The 20746-nt window shown below is 38.5% G+C and overlaps 4 protein-coding genes and 2 non-coding genes across 9 annotated transcripts; 3 read left to right on the top strand and 3 right to left on the bottom strand.

Annotated features, from left to right (window-relative positions):
* Window positions 1-1492: 1492 nt before the first annotated feature.
* LOC126792296 (receptor-like protein kinase ANXUR1) lies at window positions 1493-2965 on the bottom strand. Its single transcript, XM_050518754.1, has one exon. It carries the CDS (start codon window positions 2963-2965, stop codon window positions 1493-1495), a length of 1473 nt encoding a protein of 490 aa, XP_050374711.1.
* Window positions 2966-3759: 794 nt separating this feature from the next.
* On the top strand, window positions 3760-4486 carry LOC126792297 (uncharacterized). The gene is made up of 4 exons (XM_050518755.1): window positions 3760-3843; window positions 3949-4094; window positions 4182-4230; window positions 4329-4486. The coding sequence occupies exons 1-4, from the start codon at window positions 3789-3791 to the stop codon at window positions 4484-4486; spliced, it is 408 nt and encodes a 135-aa protein (XP_050374712.1). The 5' UTR covers window positions 3760-3788.
* Window positions 4487-4984: 498 nt separating this feature from the next.
* On the top strand, window positions 4985-6877 carry LOC126790411 (uncharacterized). Of its 4 annotated transcripts, none has more exons than XM_050516631.1 (7): window positions 4985-5081; window positions 5169-5281; window positions 5386-5455; window positions 5586-5895; window positions 5997-6083; window positions 6164-6231; window positions 6320-6877. In XM_050516631.1, exons 4-7 carry the CDS (start codon window positions 5811-5813, stop codon window positions 6479-6481), a joined length of 402 nt encoding a protein of 133 aa, XP_050372588.1. In that variant the 5' UTR covers window positions 4985-5081; window positions 5169-5281; window positions 5386-5455; window positions 5586-5810; the 3' UTR covers window positions 6482-6877. The 4 variants fall into 4 exon arrangements, with proteins under 4 accessions (XP_050372588.1, XP_050372586.1, XP_050372587.1 ...); XM_050516629.1 differs by having other exon boundaries at window positions 5169-5259; XM_050516630.1 differs by having other exon boundaries at window positions 5169-5259; window positions 5390-5455.
* Window positions 6668-6862, bottom strand: LOC126792994 (U2 spliceosomal RNA). The gene has a single exon (XR_007671986.1). It is a non-coding gene; the product is annotated as a U2 spliceosomal RNA (small nuclear RNA).
* An 826-nt stretch (window positions 6878-7703) lies between the features above and the next one.
* Window positions 7704-7825, bottom strand: LOC126792999 (U5 spliceosomal RNA). The gene has a single exon (XR_007671988.1). It is a non-coding gene; the product is annotated as a U5 spliceosomal RNA (small nuclear RNA).
* A 6315-nt stretch (window positions 7826-14140) lies between these two features.
* Window positions 14141-19056, top strand: LOC126790367 (ATP-citrate synthase beta chain protein 2). Its single transcript, XM_050516580.1, has 17 exons — window positions 14141-14163; window positions 14608-14737; window positions 14845-14947; window positions 15074-15139; window positions 15227-15350; window positions 15440-15574; window positions 15974-16034; window positions 16151-16227; window positions 16503-16658; window positions 16748-16876; window positions 17019-17151; window positions 17248-17375; window positions 17490-17595; window positions 17718-17794; window positions 17887-17957; window positions 18057-18341; window positions 18763-19056. The coding sequence occupies exons 2-17, from the start codon at window positions 14638-14640 to the stop codon at window positions 18836-18838; spliced, it is 1827 nt and encodes a 608-aa protein (XP_050372537.1). The 5' UTR covers window positions 14141-14163; window positions 14608-14637; the 3' UTR covers window positions 18839-19056.
* The last annotated feature ends 1690 nt before the right edge of the window (window positions 19057-20746 follow it).

Genomic DNA, 20746 nt, shown 5'->3' on the forward strand with positions numbered 1-20746 from the left:
AAAATCAATAAATAAAAAAGATAAGTTCTATTCCATATGTAATAGAAGAAACATATTTGAAAAATAGAAAAAATATGTTATTATTAAGGCAAAAAAGGACAAGCTTTTAGGGCCGGGTCGGATTTTATTTGCACGACCATTATCCTGCTCTAATCGAAAAATGCTTGAGCCCGTTCTAATGTCCTGATTTGGCCCTTTAGGGTAGGGCGGGCTTTAGGACGAGCCGCAGCCTTAGGTGAGATGATGAGACCTACCCTTATTGTACCAAACATTTGATCATTTTAGTTTGTTCAGGTTTTAGACATAAAATTAATGATGCATCTAAAATAGAAAATGTTACCGTGCATCTAAAATAGAAGATGTCATAATTGCTCTAGAGTTGAGGGTCAAATTATTTGAACAAATGAAACTTTGTCAAATTATTTGGAAACAAATGAAACACTAGTATTATTTCTAACTACTAATTTACGGAAATAAATTAAACGAGTATTGTGTCATTCATTTAGACTCTTTTCAAACTTGAATCAAACCCACATAAACTCCAATTACTTTTTTTATGCACACATACGTATGTTTGCTTTGTAGATTGGATGGTTCTATTTGCACTTCCAAAATAACTAAGTGTACTTTCATTGTTTATTACACCTCCAAACTTACCAAACTTACTGAGTGTTCCTCCAATGCTTATTAATATTTACATTGTGAGTTGAAAAATCAATCAAGAAAAAAAATTGAGGTGCATTTAGCTGTTTCGGAGGTGCAAATAGAATTCTCCTTATAGATTTTTAGTTGTTCCCAACTGTATTTACAAGGACGAGATATTATTTAGCTAGGCGATCATTGGCCGTTATTATTTGGTGATTACTGTAGTTTGTAACATATATTCTGAAAGGAAATCTATAGAAATTATAAACTTGCAAAAATCGCTTATGGATGATCTTTATCTATTATAGCCTCCCATATTTAATTGTACGTGCTGATCTTCTCTAACACTAGCTGGTATTTGTATGCATGGTTTTACGTAAGAAATTAATGTGGGGGACGACTGGACGAGGCTATGTGCTCCACATCAAAATTGCGCAAATGCTGTGTACAGTAGGTCTAGCCGTGTAGGTGAATAAGGTTTTGATGTATATACAGTATAGTAATGTATGCAGCTGGATTTTAAAAATGTTATAATATACGAAGTCATGGCACCCATTATTTATAATGTAGTCTTTTGATATATTTTTTTGGACTCAATAAAATTGATTTTCAATAAAAACAAACAAAAAAAGTCGTGCGTTGAGTAATATATATAGCGAACTATCCAATCACCACCATTGCATAATTTGCATGAATCCTGCATATATATCTTCCTAACTAGCTAAGTGAGAAAATTAACTAGTGTGCAAGAAAAACACATGTATTTTTCACGTAATAAGTCAAATACACTTGGTCTGTCAAAACAAACATTCATGAAATACATGCATTAGGCCTTAATTTTCTTACTTCAGTCATCTTGATCTCTTGGCTTGCAATCTGCATCGTCAACTTTTGCCTTCTGTAGAAACTCGTCGCTATAGCAATAACGTTTTATGGGCACCTGCTTTTCGCTTCCGAAATTCCCACATGTATCATTGAGCTTGAAGACCTCTAATCCATTAAGCAATGAATCATAGTATTCAGGTTGCGTTTTATCACTAGGGTGCAACGCCACCCAGATCTGCTCAGCTCCATTATTGCGATCATTCAAATAAATGGCGTAGTCCTTGTAAACAGTAGTCCCTCTCCCAGAGGAGCCCCGGCCGGCCCACCCTATCACATCGGCGCTTTGCTGCGCCGTGTGGTTGTTAAGAAATATATCAAACACTCTCTGGTTTGTCATTTCCAGCTCAAAGTCGCAGAAATGCAATCTCACGACGTATGTGAAGTTTGCGTCGACCTCGAACTGCCAGGTCAGATTGGTGTTGAGGTTCACGTTCGGACTCGGCCCCATTGACCTCGCGGTTTTGTAAACAGCTTCTGGTGCAATGTATTCGGACACATCTCCTTGGTACTGAATGGTGACATTGTTGCTATCCGCCTCGCCAACGACGCCGAATTTCGTAGCGGGGGCACCGATTAGGTAGCCGCCGTCTTCGTGCCACGTTCGGTTGCCCCCTCCCTCGGCGTCCTCTGTGGGCGGAATTAAATCTCCGCCGATGTTGAGTCTATACATGGTTTGGACAGAGGAGTTCTGGACCTCGATGGTTTGGTCATGGAATCCGACCAAGGGCGTTATTTTAAAAATATCCGGCATCGGAATCACCTCGATGCCGTTGAGAAAACCGATTGAGCTCTCTGGCTGCGTAGACGGTATGATCGTAATGTTGAGTTTCCCGCATGTGACAGGAGTGAGTGAGAACTCTTTGACAATGTAGGCCTCTGTGAGAGATGCAGCCGTATTGAAAGCGCTGAAGTTTTTGAGGAGAGTGAACTCGTTTGCGATTACAGAGAAATAGGCCTTGGCTGGTTCGACCTTGCCGAAATCAAATGGATAAAAATGGAGTCTGATCCAGAGGCGGGTTTTGGTCGTAACTGAGAGCATGTAAGAGGATGTGGCGTTGAAGATTCGTACCGATTTGTAGGGCACTTCGGAGGGGAGAGTAGGGTCAGTTTTGTTGAGCTCTTCCGTCAATGAGCAATCGGAAGAGGTTAAGAACTTGGAGTCAGAGACCCATTTCCGGCCTAAGGAATCTTCTGCCTCATTTTGGGAGCCACAAGATATTAAATAGGATTCATGCTCGTCGGAGTCCTTATTTGAGTCCGAGCCCGAGTCGTTTTCTTTTTTGCCCGATTCTGAGCCTGAGTCTGAGTCATTCTTAGAGTTCGAGTCCTTATTGTCTGAATCTTTGTTGTCTGAGTCTCTGGCAAGAACATGAATGGTGTATAGTGATAAGAATAACAGAATCAGAATACATAAGATCTTTGTATTGCAGATCATAGCTGAAGAGAGAAACCCTAGCTAGCAGCAGAGGAGGAAGAAAATAATGAGGCTTCCTGTGTTCAACTTAAGGGAAGGAATGAATCTGAATCAGTGATTCAGTGTTGTTGTTTTCTGAAAAGATAGTGAAGGTGGTTGATTACAAATTCTCACCTGGATTCTTTTTTTGGAGAGAGGAAAGGAATCAGAAAACCAAACCGTTCTATGTTTTCATGGAGTGTTTTTCTTCGTTCAGAGAGACCGTTAGGACAGAAGGTAGTTATTGGTTAGTTAGAGAACAACGGAAAAGGAGAGAGAAAGAGGTAGGTATTTTTTGGCTAGGCGTTTCTTCAGGTAATCCATTGACGCTACATAGTGAAGAACCAGTCTTTGTAGTATTAACAAATTAGTGTAGCTCTCTTAGTGATATACGAGCGTACATGTAGTTTTCATGAATGTACTTGTAGCTTTCAAATTTGTAAATTAAAAAGTAGAATGAAAGAGTGTGAGTCATCATATGTACAATGACGATCACGCATTCACCGTCTAATAACTCTAAATCGAACGACCACGGCGCCATCCTCATTGTGTGATTTCCAGCACGGTGCTTGGCGTCGGCAAAGAATGCGTTTAAAAAAATAATAATAGCTTTCAATCCAAACAATAAATTTAAAAAATGTAACTGAATTTTGGGCCAGGCAGCAGGTGTTGGACCCTTTGCATTTGTTTACAATTTGATTATAGGAAAAGCCCAGTTAATACCAGTAACATATCCAAAACCGCCAACTTGTGCTGTAAATGGAATATATCTCTGAGCCTAGTTCACTGGGAAGCTCAGTTTCAGATGGCACTGAGCTTCTTCTCCTGTTGTGCTTCAATTGCTCATCAACAACATCAAGGTATCTTCTTTTTCTCCTTTCTTGTCTCTCTGCCTTCTCAAAAAAGCTCTACCTTTAACTGCTTCAAAGTTCCCATTCTTCATCTTCTTGTCTCTTCACTCTCAGCAAAACTGAACCTTAGAGGCAACAGAGGCCTTGAAGACGTGAAGAGCCTCATTAAAACTGTTGGGGTTCCTTCAGTTGCGTCGTCTCCAGTGAAGTCTCTCCAAAATGGCAACTGGGTCAAACTCATATGCGGCGCAAGCTTCGAGGTAATTGGTAGCAGGAACAATGATGATCCTTAAACTTATATGGTAACTGACTCATGCTGACAATCTCTGCTTTATCTCCTTCTTTAGGATGTGGTTGATATAAGGAATCTTTCTTTGGTTTACACTCTTGCTGGAGGTAATCAATTAAGAACTCTTAATTTAGATAGTTTGTTAATTTTGAACACTACTCAATTTTCGTTGAGGGAGTGAGATTATTAACTGGTGTTGTTGCAGTGGATTGCATAGACTGTGCAGCAGAAGCTTCGGTGGTGAGCGCGGTGAATGACGGGATTGATGCAGCATTGGAGATTTTCCCTCTAACAAGGCCTCGGGTGATGATCAGTGTAAATGATGATGAGGATCTTCTCATCTTCACTTTCGAAAGCCGGTGATTTACTGCCACCTTGTTTACTTTGTTTACATGATGCTAGATAAGAATCGAAATGTGCTCATTCCATTTCTGGTAGCTTTAATTATCTGGTTCATGTTTAGCAATATTCTGAACATAAATTTGTGATTTAAAATCTCAAGATTAGGTGCCTCAGTCCTCAGCTATCAGTAATTCTATTTGAACAAAATGCATTCTCGGAATCCTGTATGTAACCAGCAAGTTTCTTAAGGCTAACTAAAATTGCATCAAGTGACATCTCAAGTGTTACAGAACTTGATCCAGAGGAGTGTCCGCTTGATTGTTCAAGACCTTGTGAGAGAGTATGTCCTGCTGATGCAATATCTTTTGATTCTAAAAAATCAATAACACAGTTCTCGTATGACAACAAAACACCTGCCACAGTAAGGTTTTGAGTTGTTTTTTTTTTTTCTTTGGAGCATAATTTGATGTGGAACTTGTTTGTGTAGTGTCCATCTATTCATCGATCCCTTACTGAAACTACTGAAACTGCTAATTATATATGCAGGCTGGAGTTCTAACTGAACGCTGCTATGGCTGTGGCCACTGCATTCCAGTTTGCCCATTCGATAAAATAAGTATATACATATGTCTAATGTATACAATGTAGCTTCCTTTATCATATCTAGATTTGTCCTTTTTACCAAACTATGAAATTGATTTAGGTGTGAGTACATATATAAGAGATGCAATTGCAACCTCTGAACTTCTCAAAAGAAATGATGTTGATGCTATAGAGATTCATACAAGTGGAAGGTACAGTTCCTTGATCATTAAAGTAAGTTCAGTAATTATTTGTAATTAAGTGAAGAACTCGTACAGTTTTCATGGTACCATACAGCTGTTTGGTTACCACTCTATACTAAGCCTCAGTTTCTGTAGGCAGATTGCTCCATTTAAAGAACTTTGGGACGGTTTGGGAGATTCAATCAAACATCTCAGACTGGCAGCAGTATGTGTCTCAACTCTCTGCTGTTTTTTAACTCACCAGAATTTTATAGGTGTACAAGTGAAAAGTTGAACACGACAGCCAGTGTAACAGCTCTCCTTTGGAGGTTTGATGTATTTGTGATCATTGTCAGGTTAGTTTACCTGATCTTGGAGAGTCAAGTGTATCAACAATGAAGGCAATGTACTCAATTATGGAACCGGATTTGGGCTGCTTCAATTTATGGCAGGTGTGCTTCCTATTTACTAATATGTATGGTCTAAGTATTATCACACGATATAATCAAACAAAAGTAATTTTGTTTTGTGTCATTTTACCTTTATGAACTACCACTAATCTGAAGTTGGATGTTCGCCCCATGAGCGGAGATATTGGTCGAGGTGCCACAAGAGAATCAATTGCTTTTCCTCTTCGTTTGGCTGCTATAAAAGAAAGGCCTCATGGTTTGTTTAGACAATTCTTCGTGCTTTTTAAGTATCATTATTGCTTTCCCCAGTGAATATCAATGCTTTTTTTTTAAATCCACTGGTGCTTAACATGGCAGGTTTTCTTCAATTAGCCAGTGGCACCAATGCTCACACAGTTGATGGGTTGAGGAAAGTCGGACTCTTTCAAGCAACATCCTTTACAAGTAAAATTCTCCCACTTATTAGGTTCAAGTACTTCTTTTCCCCAGTTGTTTTATTCCTCATTCTTCCTAGCTTCTGGTAGATACCTCGAGGGATGAGAACTCAACCGCTATGATTGGAGGTGTTGCTTATGGTGGCTACGCACGAAAGGTCATTCTCCAAATATTGACTTCCTTAGCATCGTACATTTTCTGTTTAACTTCTGTTTTGAAGGCTTGGTTTTCATATGTTTATTCAGATTGTTGGAAGAATCCTGAGTTTTATGCAATCGCAAAATGGCATTACTGGGATTGAGGATTATCCAGAGGACCTCCTTCAAGCACTTAATGAGGCCCTGGCTTTAGTTGGAAAACACAATCTCACCAGTCGATGCAGTAGAACGAACTATCACCAAACCTGAGTTCTATGCAATCGCAACATGGCATTACTTGAGGATCATCCAGAGTAGCTTACAGGAGAACTTTGACGCCCTAGGTTTAGTTGGATGTGTTAAATCTTACCAGTCGATGCAGTAGAACTATCACCAAATTTGGAGGCATGGCAAGCACAGAGGTTTCTGCGCAACCATAAACATTGTATATATTTGGTAGGGTGCGCCAAACCTTGCAGTAGTGCAACACAAGGATGACACTTGCGAGACCCAATAGCAAGCTATTGTGGTGGACTCACCCCTTTAAAAAATTAATTTAATATCGTGTGGACACTTGGCCCACATATCAGATATTAAACTGATAAGAACAGATACTACACTTGATCTTAGCCAAAAGGCCGAGAAAGGTATGATTAATTTGATCAAGCTTATCTCCTTTTATAGTACCAATCAAACCCTGCTTCTGCCAATAACCGATGTGGGACTGTTCAAAAGGAGAAGTTTTCTTTGCCTATTGGGACTCGAACTGGATTGTATTTGTGATATCGAATTAACACCCACACTAACCCCAAGCCGAAGGAATGAAATCATTGAATTAACCCGTATCATTCCCCTTAGCCATGTTGGATTTGTAAAGGAGATGATTTTGAAGAAAAAAAACATGAAAAGCCCACTAATTTCACAAATTTAGGGCAGATCTCATGAGGTTATGTATACTAGAACAAATGCGAGGATATAGCATATGGAAGAGCCTGAACATGTCATAGTTAAAAAGAACATTAGCAAATCTCATGGTATTAATGGTTTGGTGCAGACCGCGCAGTTGTAAGAGTTGAGATCCAGCCATACCATTTAGAACTTGACTAGTCATTTACAACTTAGAAGCTGCGTTGAGAAGAAGGCCTTTGATTAGCAAAACAAAGTGTATAAACAGAAGAATCCTATTTGTTTCCAATTAATATTCAAGCGTTTGCACTTGGAACATACCACAACAAACTTCCGATACTTCAACTACACTACAAGCTATACGCATAGTTTGCATGATACAAACTTCACTGTTTTGATTCTGGCCAGGAGCCTTTGATAGTTTGCATTATACAAATTTGACTAGTTTTTGATTCTGCAACCCGTTAAATTGGAATTCAAAGAGGTCAGAAAGTATTTCACCTTGTTCCAAGTTATAAATGGGCAACTTATTGTGTATTATGAAGAGTTAACAAACGCAAATTTGAAACTAAAATTTGACACCCAAAGAGGTGCACCATTTTCAAAAAATGGCGTATGCCACTTAGAGTGTTGTGCTCGCGGTAGTTTTCAGTAAAAAGGCGAAAGAATAGTTCGCTAGCTATGTACTCAAGTACTCAACACATGGCTCCGTAATTAGAATAAGGTCTTATTAGATTATTTTGTATCACCACACTTAAGTGACTTAACAGCACTTGCTCTCAGCATTAATGTGAGATTATTGCGCCAATCACCTCAACAACATTAAACCATAATATCTACTGTTTCAGGCTGCATGAAAATGATCATCTGATTCATCCTCTAACTACATCGATCGACATGAACAACTCCAGGTGACCTAACGGATTTTTTTTGGATTACGGTTTGCCGCAGACATTCAAAGAAGAAAAGAGGAACTGGAACATATCGAAAAATCATGACACAACCATAGATAATCCTTCATGCAAAATCCCCGATGACCTTTGCTCATTGATATCAGCCACATAACATTTGTTGGCATATGCTTATGCCCAGCCATAATCAGCGCAACTATCAGCACATTAAGGCTCATAAATAGCCTAGTCCCGCAGTACCAGCAGAAAGCCAACCGCACTAGCTGTGTAACGAGCTGCCCCGCGGTCCAAGCCGACTATGGACGCGCCCCTCACAGCATCTCAAAGGGAGCTCCAGAGAACACCTTAACTTGACTTAATCCCACATCGAAATATGAGGGAGTGATCTACCTCAACTCAGCTACAAACAAAACTACTCACTATTACTTTGCATAAATTATTATCAACTTGACTTAAGTATCGGAGAGTTGAAGACCACGCCGTTGTGGTCTCCACTTTGACGATTCATGTTACTTGTGACAGGAACGAGAACAAGGAACACGGCGTATCTTGTGAACGATTGCTAACTATAGTGGAAACTCTCAAGGTAAAAACCATTGCGAAACTTTATTGTAGTCCACACAAATCAATCCACTATGATATTGAAATTGTTACAAGAACAAGTAGAGATTAAATTGAATCTCTTTACTAAGCAAACACTGCTTACTTGAACTATTCTAAACAAATACAGTAATGAATCAATTGAAATCGTCAAAATGCTTGATTCAAATACAGTTGAACAGCAGGGATCAAATCTCTCTATAAAAATAAACTTCTCAGGAGTAACTAGACCAACACACAAGTGTTGCCAATATGAACTCCGAGAACTTGCCTTAACCTGTTGAACAAAAACAACAGCACAAAATCAGTCGCTAATACTGAAAAACTACACACACAACTAAGAAAGGGCTGAGTATTTATAAGAGAAAGACTTCCCCTTTCTCGTTGCCAATTTACTGCAGAAAACAAAGATAAGAATAGAAGTAAATCGAATAAATCAATCAGCATAATTAGTTTAGACCGATAAGGATTAAACTACCATAGTTATCATATCAACAGTTGCCAATTGACTTAAACCGATAAAGATTTAAAACACAGTTACCATATCAGCATCATCTCTTCCGAGATTTCCTAGACCGACTAGGAGACAGTAACTCATGTTGTATGAAGAGCCAAACTTTAATACCTTCACCAGCTTATATATCTTTCGAATTCTTTTTGTTCCCCCTCTTTATGCTTAATGTGAAGCCTCTCCACAACCTCAACGCCACCAACACAAGCATAACATCAAATGAGCAAATATTGACAGCTAGACCTTTGTCACTGAATCTCGGGTTTTGGCAGTTCAGCCAGTTCTCTATTCTAAAGCTTGGTTTGAATTATGAAGAGAAAGAGTCCTAGTTGTAGTAGGACAGGGTTCTAGCGTTCTCGGTTCAAGAACGTGTTGGAATTAGATCTGGTTTCTTCACTTCTTGTTCCTTTGTTCTCCCTAACTAGCATGTTTAGGTTTCCTAATCACAAATGAAGTGAAATGAAAAGGCATAAGAGAGAAACCAATGCGCGTTGCTTTCGGAAAACAAAACAAAAGGAAGTGATCGGGGTATGTTTTGGTCTCCACTATGTATAGCTAATGGTGCTGAGAATATTGTAATGTTGTTACGATCGACTTTGGTGATATTTATACCATAGTGTAGGGTCTATTGCATTAGTCATATCAATGGAGCACGCCATCTTTGTATGATATATGTCAATATCTGCTATTTTGCGCATTGAAAATGATCAGATCGTAAAGTGTAAGATATCAACACATAATGGGGGCCTTGAAAGCTCCACAGTTATTAGTGTCACTATTGTAATTTGATCGATTTATAATTTTGGTAGCAAGAAAATTTATGAACTGCCTAGTGCCCACTACGTTAACCAATTTAGCAAATGAATGAACCTAGGGCTCGTCAACAGGTCGGGCTTTAATACATTTAAATAAGTGGCGGGCCGGGCCGGGTATTTTCAAAAATACGGAGATCCAAGCCCGCCCACCTAAGGCGTGCTTGCGGGCTTTTCCGGGCCGGGCCTTACGGGCTTGTATTAGAAAAATAATATAATACTCTAATTTAAGGGTTCGAAACAATAAAAGAAATTATTAGAAAACATTCTAAAACAAAAGTCACAAATAAATTCTAGTTTTGAAATATTGTCAATCGACACCAATAGATGTGATCGATATATATATTTAGGGACCGTGTAAAAATTTCATTCAATTCGGACCTCGTTTAACCGTCGGAATTTTCGGTCAACAAACAAAAAGGTGTTTTCACATAATAAAACTTCATTGACCGGGGTTTTGCCCAATGGTTTTCTCGTTGCGACCACGCACGATCGGTGACAAAAATTAGATGATTTCAAATATGTAAATAAATTTCCACATTCGCATCTTGGTAATTGGTCCCCCCTTAGGGCATATTAGTGTTGTTTTTAGTTTACCGGAAATTCCGACGGTTAAACGAGGTCCAAATTGGATGAAATTTTAAAATGATCATTAAATATATATATTGATCATATCGGATGGTGTCGATCGATTCCGAGAAGTTTCCTTTATATAGTCGCTTAATAATGTGATAGTTTTATTATAAACCTAATATAAATGTTATAATACATTAGTGAACACTTCGGTGATCGACAACTCCAATTAAAAATATGGTCGATCGAGACAGTAGATGTGATTGGTATATATATTTAGGAAACCCGTAAAAATTTAGTCCGTTTTGGACATGATTTGACCGTTCGTACCAACGGTCAACTAAAAAATAGGCATTTTGACATATTTAAACCCCATTGACCGGAGTTTTGCCAAATATATTTCTTCACTTCGACCGCGCACGATAGGTAACAAAAATTAGGTGATTTCATATATGCAAACGGCTTTCAGCATTCACATATTTGTAATAGGTTTTCCCTTATGACATATTAGTGGTGTTTTCGATTTACCAAAAAAAATTCCGACGGTCAAACGAAGTCCGAATTGGATGAAATTTTTACAGGGTCACTAAATATATATACCAATCACATCGCCTGGGGTCGATCGATCCCGACAAGTTTCTTTCATATAGTCGCTTCATAATGTGATAGTTTTAATATAAAAACCTAATATAAAGGTTATAATACATTAGTAGACGCTTCGGCGATCAATAACTCTAGTTCAAAATATGGTCGATCGACACCAGTAGATGTGATCGGTATATATATTTAGATAACTCGTAAAAAGTTCGTCCGTTTTGGATATTGTTTGACCGTCCGTACCTACGGTCAACAAAGAAAAATGCGTTTTGACATATTAAAATCCTCATTGACCGGGGCTTTTCCAAATGGGTTTCCTTGGTGCGACCGCACATAATCGGTGAAAAAAATTAGGTGATTTCAGATATGCAAACGACTTTTGGTGTTTATATTTTGGTAATGGGTCTTTTCTTATGACATATTAGTGTTGTTTTCGGTTTACCGGAAATTCCGATAGTCAAACGAGTTCCGAATTGGATGAAATTTTTACAGGGTCACTAAATATATATACCGATCATATCGACTGGTGTCCATCGATCCCGAGAAGTTTCCTTAATATAGTTGCTTCATAATGCAATAGTTTTATTCTAAACCTAATAAAATATGTATGTATAATATTTTATTATTTGGCGGGCTTTTACGGGCCGGGTCTTGCGGGCTTTTGGCGGGCCGGGCCTCACGGGCCTTGCGGGCTTTTGCCGGTCCGGGCCGGACCGGGTTTCACACCTTTAATTTAAGCCTGGCCCTCTACCCACGGAAGCGGGTTTTGACGGGCTTTCTCGCGGGCCGGGCCGGGTAAAAGCCCGTCGGGCTTGCAGGCATCCGCGGGCTTTTCGGGTCCGCGGACTAAATGATGAGGCCTAAATGAACCTGCGCTCTAGCTAGCTACCATGCTTCGGTGCTATACTGATCAAAGTGAGCTATTTTCGATTTTCTATATCTTATTTTTTTAATATGAGATATATAATATTTCTCTCGGATAATATGCTCAATTTGTGCAGTGAGGAAACAAATGTTAAAGATCCCAATGCATGAATTAAGAATAGAAAAAATAACAACATAAACTAAATCCATCGTACCTACAACCATGCTAGCCAAAAACAATTAGTGCGCAACACTGTTATTGACTGTCTGGCTTATAATGGATGCATTAGAAAATTGGCAAATAACGTTTACCATATTCTGCTGGTTGTCAATTAGGTGATTTTTGTACATTAGCAAAGATATGTAAAGCTTTTGTTTTCATATATTGGTTTATTGTTGATTATTGAATCAAAATGCTTTACACACTATCTGTAATGAAACTTGAGTCCAAACTCCATGTGTATATAAGTGATCTGGTCAATCATGAGGGGCTGCAAATAGTTTAATATCACACTAGACTCATACTTGTATAAACAAGGAAATAAAACAAACACAGATGTGAACTACTTGTTACGTTGGAATATATAAAATTCAAGTGACGATCGACTAAATTTAGGGAACACCAATTGGGAATTCAACCATGAAAAACAAGTGGAGGAATATGTCAACCACATACGTGCAATGAGTGGGAGTCAAAATTATCATTCTTACTTGTTTAGTCACATAATGAGTGAAAGACCATGGTTGGCTGTGACGTAAATAGCTATGCAAAGTGTACTAGAGTAACAAGAAATGTACTTAATTAAAAATTAGAGATAATTTGTCAAAGCTTTGAAATCCCATGGCCAGTTTTGAACATGGCTAATTTCAAGTTACTGAGATGAAATAGAAAAATATAATAATAATTGAGCGCCACATGATGCTCAATTGCTGAGAAGGAGAATGAAGTTGGGGTAGACTGTAGACGTAGTATCATAGCTTGCCAAATATGTGCTCATATTTATGAGATATTTTTTTTTACCGAGCTTATAATGGTGCGTTGATCCATCGAATACGAGGAAATCAACTTCTTATTGGCGGTATCTTTTCCCTCACGCTAGTGCAGCAGTGCCCCATTTGCTCCTTCTATAAGTCTCTTTGGGTCGCTGAAGCTCCAACAATTCTCTTGATCCATACTGACATATAAGCACGTAGAAAGTAGGCAGGAAAACCAGCCACAATAAATTTCTACTACACCGGCAGAGTTTTACCAAATTATAAATTTCCGGATTTGCTCTTCATAGACTCTCACAAAAAAAATAAGGATATGATGGTAAAAAAAATATAAAAAAATAAATAAATTATAACTACCCACATACTTTTTACTACAGTGCAGTTTTTAGTAAAATAACTTAAACATTCTCTAATGGAACAACATAAGTGACACCCTTTAATAAGGGATATGATGGTAAAAATATAAAATGAAAAGAAATTATAACTAATCCATGTACTTTCCAACTCTCATGCAGTTTTTAGTAAATATAACTTAAATACTCCATAATGGAACAATATAAGCAACACCTTTTAATAAATCATCTACTTATTTCGAGCCACATTTGAAATAAGAGTACCTACATTTCATCATTAAATTAAGTACTTGATAACACACTTACTTACCCTATGATCACACCTCACAATATATGCATGTAATTCCCTAAACCGAATAAAGAAAAAAGAAAAAGAAAAAGAAATTATCATTTATTATTCGGGGAGGAACAAGAAAAACGTTAATGGCAGATGCGTAATAATCACCAAAATGGGAGGGCAATCGACAACTCAGGCGAAACCTCCTCGTGTGAATCTACATGATATTTTTCCGGTCAAGCCAACCCCTTTTGTCCCGTTTGATCCACCTACCTACTCTCCAACCAGCCCGCCACACACACACTCTCTCAGCAGCAGCAGCATACCAGTAAATAATGTACAGCGCCCCCCAACAAAAAAAAACAATCACTCACTGAGAGCTAACTACCTTCCGCCACGTGACCAGCTCACCCCAATTCCCTCCTCCTCTCTCTCTCCTACCTTCCCCCCTTTCCTGCGTTACTATCCTTGTCCCTATTTAAACCAAATCCATTCCTAAATCCCAGCAAACTCCCATTCCTCCCCATTTTCTCATCGCCGGCTTCTCTCTCTCAGGTAAACTCCATCTCCTCTCTCCTCTCTTCTTCTCAAAGCGATCCGGCTCCGGATTCCGTTTCTTGTCACTAGTCTACACCCCGGAGTTCCGATATCCCCGATGCCGAGCTTGATTCTCTGTTTTGTTTTTTTAGTCTTTTGCTTATATAAATATAAAGGCGTTTAGTTTAGAGATTCAAATGAGTAATAGGAGACAAGTGTAAAGATCTGCTTCGGTTCATATTGAATAGCTGTATTGGTTTGGTAGAGGACGCTTTTCTGTTAGGTGCATTGCGTAGAGATCTGTTAGGTAACTAGTTGGCATTAGGTGGTTATGGTTTTAGCTACCGTGAATTTCACACTAGATCTACCTCGTTCTCTCATTTTATCATGATCTACTTGTTTTCGGAGTTGGAGGTCTGATTTTGTAGTTTGATTGTTTAATTTTTGGTGTGGTGTGATCAGATATCGGAGGTTTAAGTTGAGTCGGAGACCATGGCCACCGGTCAACTGTTTTCCCGGACCACTCAAGCCTTGTTCTACAACTACAAGCAGCTCCCTATCCAGCGCATGCTTGATTTTGACTTCCTCTGCGGTGCGTTTCGGTTTCGGATTCTTTGTTCTGCAGTTTTTTTAAGGGTTGATCTTAGTTGTAAGTAGTTAGAAATGGATGTAAATGTAGTGACTGAGGTTTTGATGCAGGGAGGGAAACACCCTCGGTTGCCGGAATCATTAACCCCGGTGCTGAGGGATTCCAGAAGCTCTTTTTCGGTCAGGAGGAAATCGCCATCCCAGTGCACTCGAGGTGTGATTGTTATTTAATTTGTCATGTATTTCATTTCTATGAATGTATCGTCCGTTGATCTGTGGTTATGTTGATTAGATTATGTTTTGAGATTTGTCTGACCTTAATGATGATGTGTTTTTGCAGCATTGAGGCATCATGCGCTGCACATCCCACTGCCGATGTGTTTATCAACTTTGCTTCCTACAGAAGGTCGGTGCTTTTCTGTTTGTGGTCGTTTTTTAGGGTAGCATTGCTATTGCTGTACTTGATGATGAGTTTATGTTGATCTGTCTGCAGTGCTGCTGCATCTTCGTTGACTGCTCTCAAGCAGCCAACCATCAGAGTTGTGGCTATTATTGCTGAGGGTGTGCCTGAGTCAGACGCCAAGCAATTGATCGCATATGCACGGGCAAACAACAAGGTTAGACAATTGTTGCAAAGTTATCTGGATAGCACTAACTAGGCCATTGACTGGGGAGTACAAAGTGTAATAGTAATATTGTGTTGCAGGTTGTCATTGGCCCAGCTACCGTTGGAGGAATTCAAGCTGGAGCTTTTAAGATTGGTGACACTGCCGGAACTATTGATAACATTATTCATTGCAAGCTATACAGGCCTGGATCTGTTGGTTTTGTCTCCAAATCCGTAAGTAGCTGTCCCAGTGCATGCACTTCTGTTCCATATTTGAACCAAACTTTATGGTACTTTAGTGTCAAATCTTAGATCTCTAGACAATTTTGAAAATTAGGTATCCAAAATCTATGGTAATGTAAATAAGAATGTATGTTGACTAATTTGTTTTTTTGTCATCAACATGTGTGTAGTTAGAAATATAATGGATTTACAGTGGGATTGAATTCATTGATATCTGTATTATACCCTGAGGCTTAAGAGACACTACTGAGAGCGCATATGGTCATGCAAATTGCTATTAGCTTTCCACAGATTTGTTCAAACTACAATGTGATTTGTTTTTTTTTTTTGAGAAAAGTCATAAAACGCGTTTTTAAAATTCTGACAGATAATAGTTTGTTGAAATTTCAGGGTGGGATGTCCAATGAAATGTACAATACTGTAGCTCGTGTTACAGATGGACTTTATGAAGGTAATCACGTTCTTGCTTCTCTGTTTAATTTAATCGTTGTAGCTGCCACAATATGTGCACTCAGATATTGTTCAGAAATTGTAATACAATTTGGGTATATGGTGTGCATACTTCAGGTATTGCTATTGGAGGTGATGTGTTCCCAGGTTCTACTCTCTCAGACCATGTTCTGCGATTTAACAATATCCCTCAGGTAAGCATGCTAGAAAAAGCAAGCTGATCAGACATACATTCCTATTATCTGCATCAAGTAGAAGTTCTGTTATACATTCCACAAGATGATTGGTCAGATAAGTTCCATCCATGTCCCAGAAAAATATGTTTCTTATGCTACAGTCATCCAAATTAGCAGCCAACATTGAAGGATATTGCATTTTTACGGATTTAAATTAGATACCGCCATTGGGTCTTCCCAATGGATTTCGTATCCTTGCTCTTTTTGCAATCTGATTTTGTGATGCAATGCAGGTTAAAATTATTGTTGTACTTGGAGAACTTGGTGGGAGGGATGAGTATTCTCTTGTCGAGGCTTTGAAGCAGGGAAAAGTTAACAAACCAGTGGTTGCTTGGGTTAGTGGAACTTGTGCAACACTTTTTAAATCCGAAGTACAATTTGGACATGCTGTAAGTCATCAACTCTGTTTTCTCAATCCATCTTTTCTCAAGACAGTGAAAGGGCTATAAGTTCTGAATCTCGACTTTTTTGATATCAGGGCGCCAAAAGTGGTGGTGAGATGGAGTCTGCACAAGCAAAGAACCAAGCCCTGAGGGATGCTGGAGCTGTTGTTCCCACTTCGTATGAAGCTTTAGAGATTGCCATCAAGGAGACCTTTGAGAAACTGGTAATTTACAGCAATCCTCAAGTCTATCCTAAATCCAACACCCTCATCAAGATATACACCAAAATGTTTTTATGACTGAGTTCTGTAATTCACTTGTATCCGCAGCTGTGTCTAAAATTAAGTATTTATTAAATTTCCACAGGTTGAAGAGGGGAAAATTGCACCAGTGAAGGAGTTTAAGCCTCCACAGATACCCGAAGATCTTAACATCGCAATTAAGAGTGGAAAAGTTAGGGCTCCAACTCATATTATATCCACAATCTCTGATGATAGAGGTATGTACTCAGTCGATGTTTTTTGATATATAATTAATATGCTAGATATTTTTAGATATGAGTTTCATTGACTGCTTCTTTTCATGTACGCTGCAGGTGAGGAACCATGCTATGCTGGTGTGCCTATGTCTTCCATTGTTGAGCAGGGTTATGGTGTGGGTGATGTTATCTCTCTATTGTGGTTCAAGCGCAGCCTTCCCAGTTACTGTACCAAATTTATTGAGGTATGTTGCTTGTTACTTTGGAGCCGTTTTTTTTTTATCCTCCCATTTGATATTTGTTTATATAAAGTTATAAACCTTTAGCTCTTTCACTAAGACATGTGACATTGATATCAGATATGCGTCATGTTGTGTGCTGACCATGGTCCTTGCGTTTCTGGTGCTCACAACACAATAGTAACTGCAAGGGCTGGCAAGGATCTTGTTTCCAGTCTTGTCTCAGGTACTATATTCCCACTGAAAGCCTTTTATATTCAACGATTATCCTTTCTGCTTTGTGACTGGGGTTACCAGAGCTGGGTTTTCGGTTTTCCTAGAATAATTAAAGATGACTTTCTGAAACAGGTTTGCTCACAATTGGTCCACGATTTGGTGGTGCCGTTGATGATGCTGCTCGATACTTCAAGGATGCATATGACAAGGTAAGCTTTGTTGGACATTAAGTGTGGAATACTGAACACTGAATAAAAGTTATGTTTCAACTCTAACGAGCTATCCTTCTTTGTTTCATCAGAATCTTACACCATATGAGTTTGTCGAAAGCATGAAAAAGAGAGGCATCCGTGTGCCAGGGATTGGTCACAGGTAATTTTATTTTTCATAATCATGCAACCGGGACTTTCAATTTTAAGGCTTTTAATAGCAGCATAACTTATTCGTTTACTTTTCTTTCTGGTGAAAAAGGATCAAGAGAGGGGACAACAGAGATAAGAGGGTAGAGCTCCTACAACTTTTTGCACGCACACATTTCCCTTCTGTCAAGTACATGGAATACGCCGTTGAAGTTGAGACTTACACACTCTCAAAGGCAAACAACCTGGTCCTGAATGTTGATGGTGCTATTGGAACCTTGTTCTTGGATCTCCTTGCTGGCAGTGGAATGTTCAACAAGCAAGAGATTGATGAGATTGTTGAGATTGGCTATCTGAATGGGCTATTTGTGTTGGCACGTTCCATCGGTTTGATTGGGTAAGTACATACACAGTAGGATTTGCTGTAAAAATTTTTTTTGCAGTAGTTTCATCTTGCCTATTAAGATAGAATTAATTCTAGATGCCGATATATGAACAGACAATTCAGATTCTACGAACCCTTCATCCATGTATCTGGACTTAATGTGTCACAGTGTCGCTAAACAGATTAGGTGGCCCTATGTTCCTAAAGCGATTGATAACTTAGGTAGTCACTCTTCGTTGGGCATAGTTAAGGTTTAGATGCTTGGATTTGACATTTTGGGCAGTATAAGGAAGAGGTTTTCCTACATAAACTGGTGGGTCAGATAAAGTAGGGGGAGGGATGGCATCATTTTCTGCTTTTGTAGATCATATTCCTTAAATTTTTCTGTAGAATGCTTTCGTGTGACTGATTGTTCCCTTCCCTTAAATCTCAGGCACACATTTGACCAGAAGAGGTTGAAGCAGCCCCTATACCGCCACCCATGGGAGGATGTTCTTTACACCAAGTGAAAAGACGTCTAATATAGCTTGTGCAAAGCTGTCCTTGCTCTCTATGAGCATAGGTGCCTTCTTCGAGTTTCTTGAGTCTGCAATTTGCTGGAATATGATTGTTCTTTACTTTAGAATAGTGTTTGTACTGCTAATGCACGAGTATGTTCATTTGTAAGCTGTGTATCGAAAAGTTCATAAAAAGAAACCCATGATCTCTGTCAATTTCTTTGGTTCCACTTTCTGCCTTTGTATTATGTGTTCTCAACAAATGTGTTCAACAAAAAATGTGACCAACGAATAATCAAATAATTGTCAATAAGCTCGTAATTCCCTTTTTACTTCTCATTGGGGATTATTTGTAAGTTAAAAAATCATTTTATGAAGCAATTGTATTGACCTTCAACTGTGATTTACAAAATTTAAAACAAATTTATTCTGTGTGGTTTTCCACACTTATGGGTAGTCTCAAGCGCCTTCACTCACCGAGTATACTGTTTTTCATGATATACACGGCTACCGCTATGAGCATCACTACGCATGCAAAATGAAATTGAAGACATCAAAACTATTGGTTGGGTATGTGAATTACATGATACACTATCATTCTAACACAAATATTGAATATCTAAAAAATTTAAATTTCTCCAATATCTCATAACTTTGACCTATATACTGAATTGTACTGTGAAAATTATTGTCTGGATCTCACTTACATCAATTACTAATGCACCAAGTTCTTAACTACACTTGCAACTGCATTGCGTATTTCTAATGGCGTACTAGAGCTCCATGCATGACTTCTAGTCTTCTATAGCAACAACCAATGCAATTGATATGAGAAGTATGCACAACTTCCTCATGGTGCATATTGCGATTTACTGTGCGTGACGCAACATTCATGATCGAGCAGTTGTAAAAAGGAAAGGGCAATTGTTTTAATGGAGATGAATAAATCAAGTATGCCAATGGATTAGATGGGATACAAATTGTTTTAGTCATTGATTCTATAGATATGCTCCAAGTATAACAGATCTAAATCAACGAGCAGCTGATCCAAAATCCGCAAATTGCATTAGTCTATTTGTGCAAGTGCTTAGTCAATTTTAAGAAATCAAGAGTATTAGAAACTGGCTCATCGTGTGAGGTAGTCGGCAAATAAACTACAAGACATTAGTTTCGATCAAGAACTTCAAACTTAGGGAATATCACAAAACATTACGATCTTTTCGACGTTACATTACGGAACACAACAAAAAATTACAACTTTTGCTTTTAATGGAGATGAAGACTCCCTCCATTATTTAAGATGTGGGAACGGGGTCTAAATCTTCACGTGGGAAGCAGGTGACAATGAAGCTAAATGTTGGGAATAGTACGAAACTTTTTCTTCCAATTGCACAATTTTCACACAGTCTGATGTGACCGGACAATTGTACGCCATCGAATAATATATTTGATGCCATTTCTTGGATTAGCATCACCACATGTATATGCCTCTTTTCACCTTCTTCACTTCCTGTTCTTAATTTTGTACCTGACATCGAGTCTCTAATCCAGGGAGGGATTTAATAATCTAAGCCTAATGTACGGAGATAACAGTGCCGTAATCATTGGATTAGTAATTTAGTATTAGCTGGTTTCGACATTTTTATTCACAGGAAGAGAGAGTGCCAAGTTTCCACTTTTGGTAAAAAATAAAAAGATTGATTGGTATCTACAATCAGCGTCTGCGGGATTCAAAGTCCAAACTCTATTTCCAGTAGTGTCAGTAGTGTCAGGGCCGGCTCTGTGGTTACCAAGCCCGGCGAAAAATTAAAAAATTATTAATTAAAAAATATTAATAAATAATTATAAAAAAATTTAAGATTCTTAAATTTATAATGAAATATAATTTATCATTTTTATACTAAATTTGTGATTTTAAGA

The sequence above is a fragment of the Argentina anserina genome, chromosome 4 (assembly GCF_933775445.1).
Source record: "Argentina anserina chromosome 4, drPotAnse1.1, whole genome shotgun sequence".
NCBI lineage: Eukaryota > Viridiplantae > Streptophyta > Magnoliopsida > Rosales > Rosaceae > Argentina > Argentina anserina.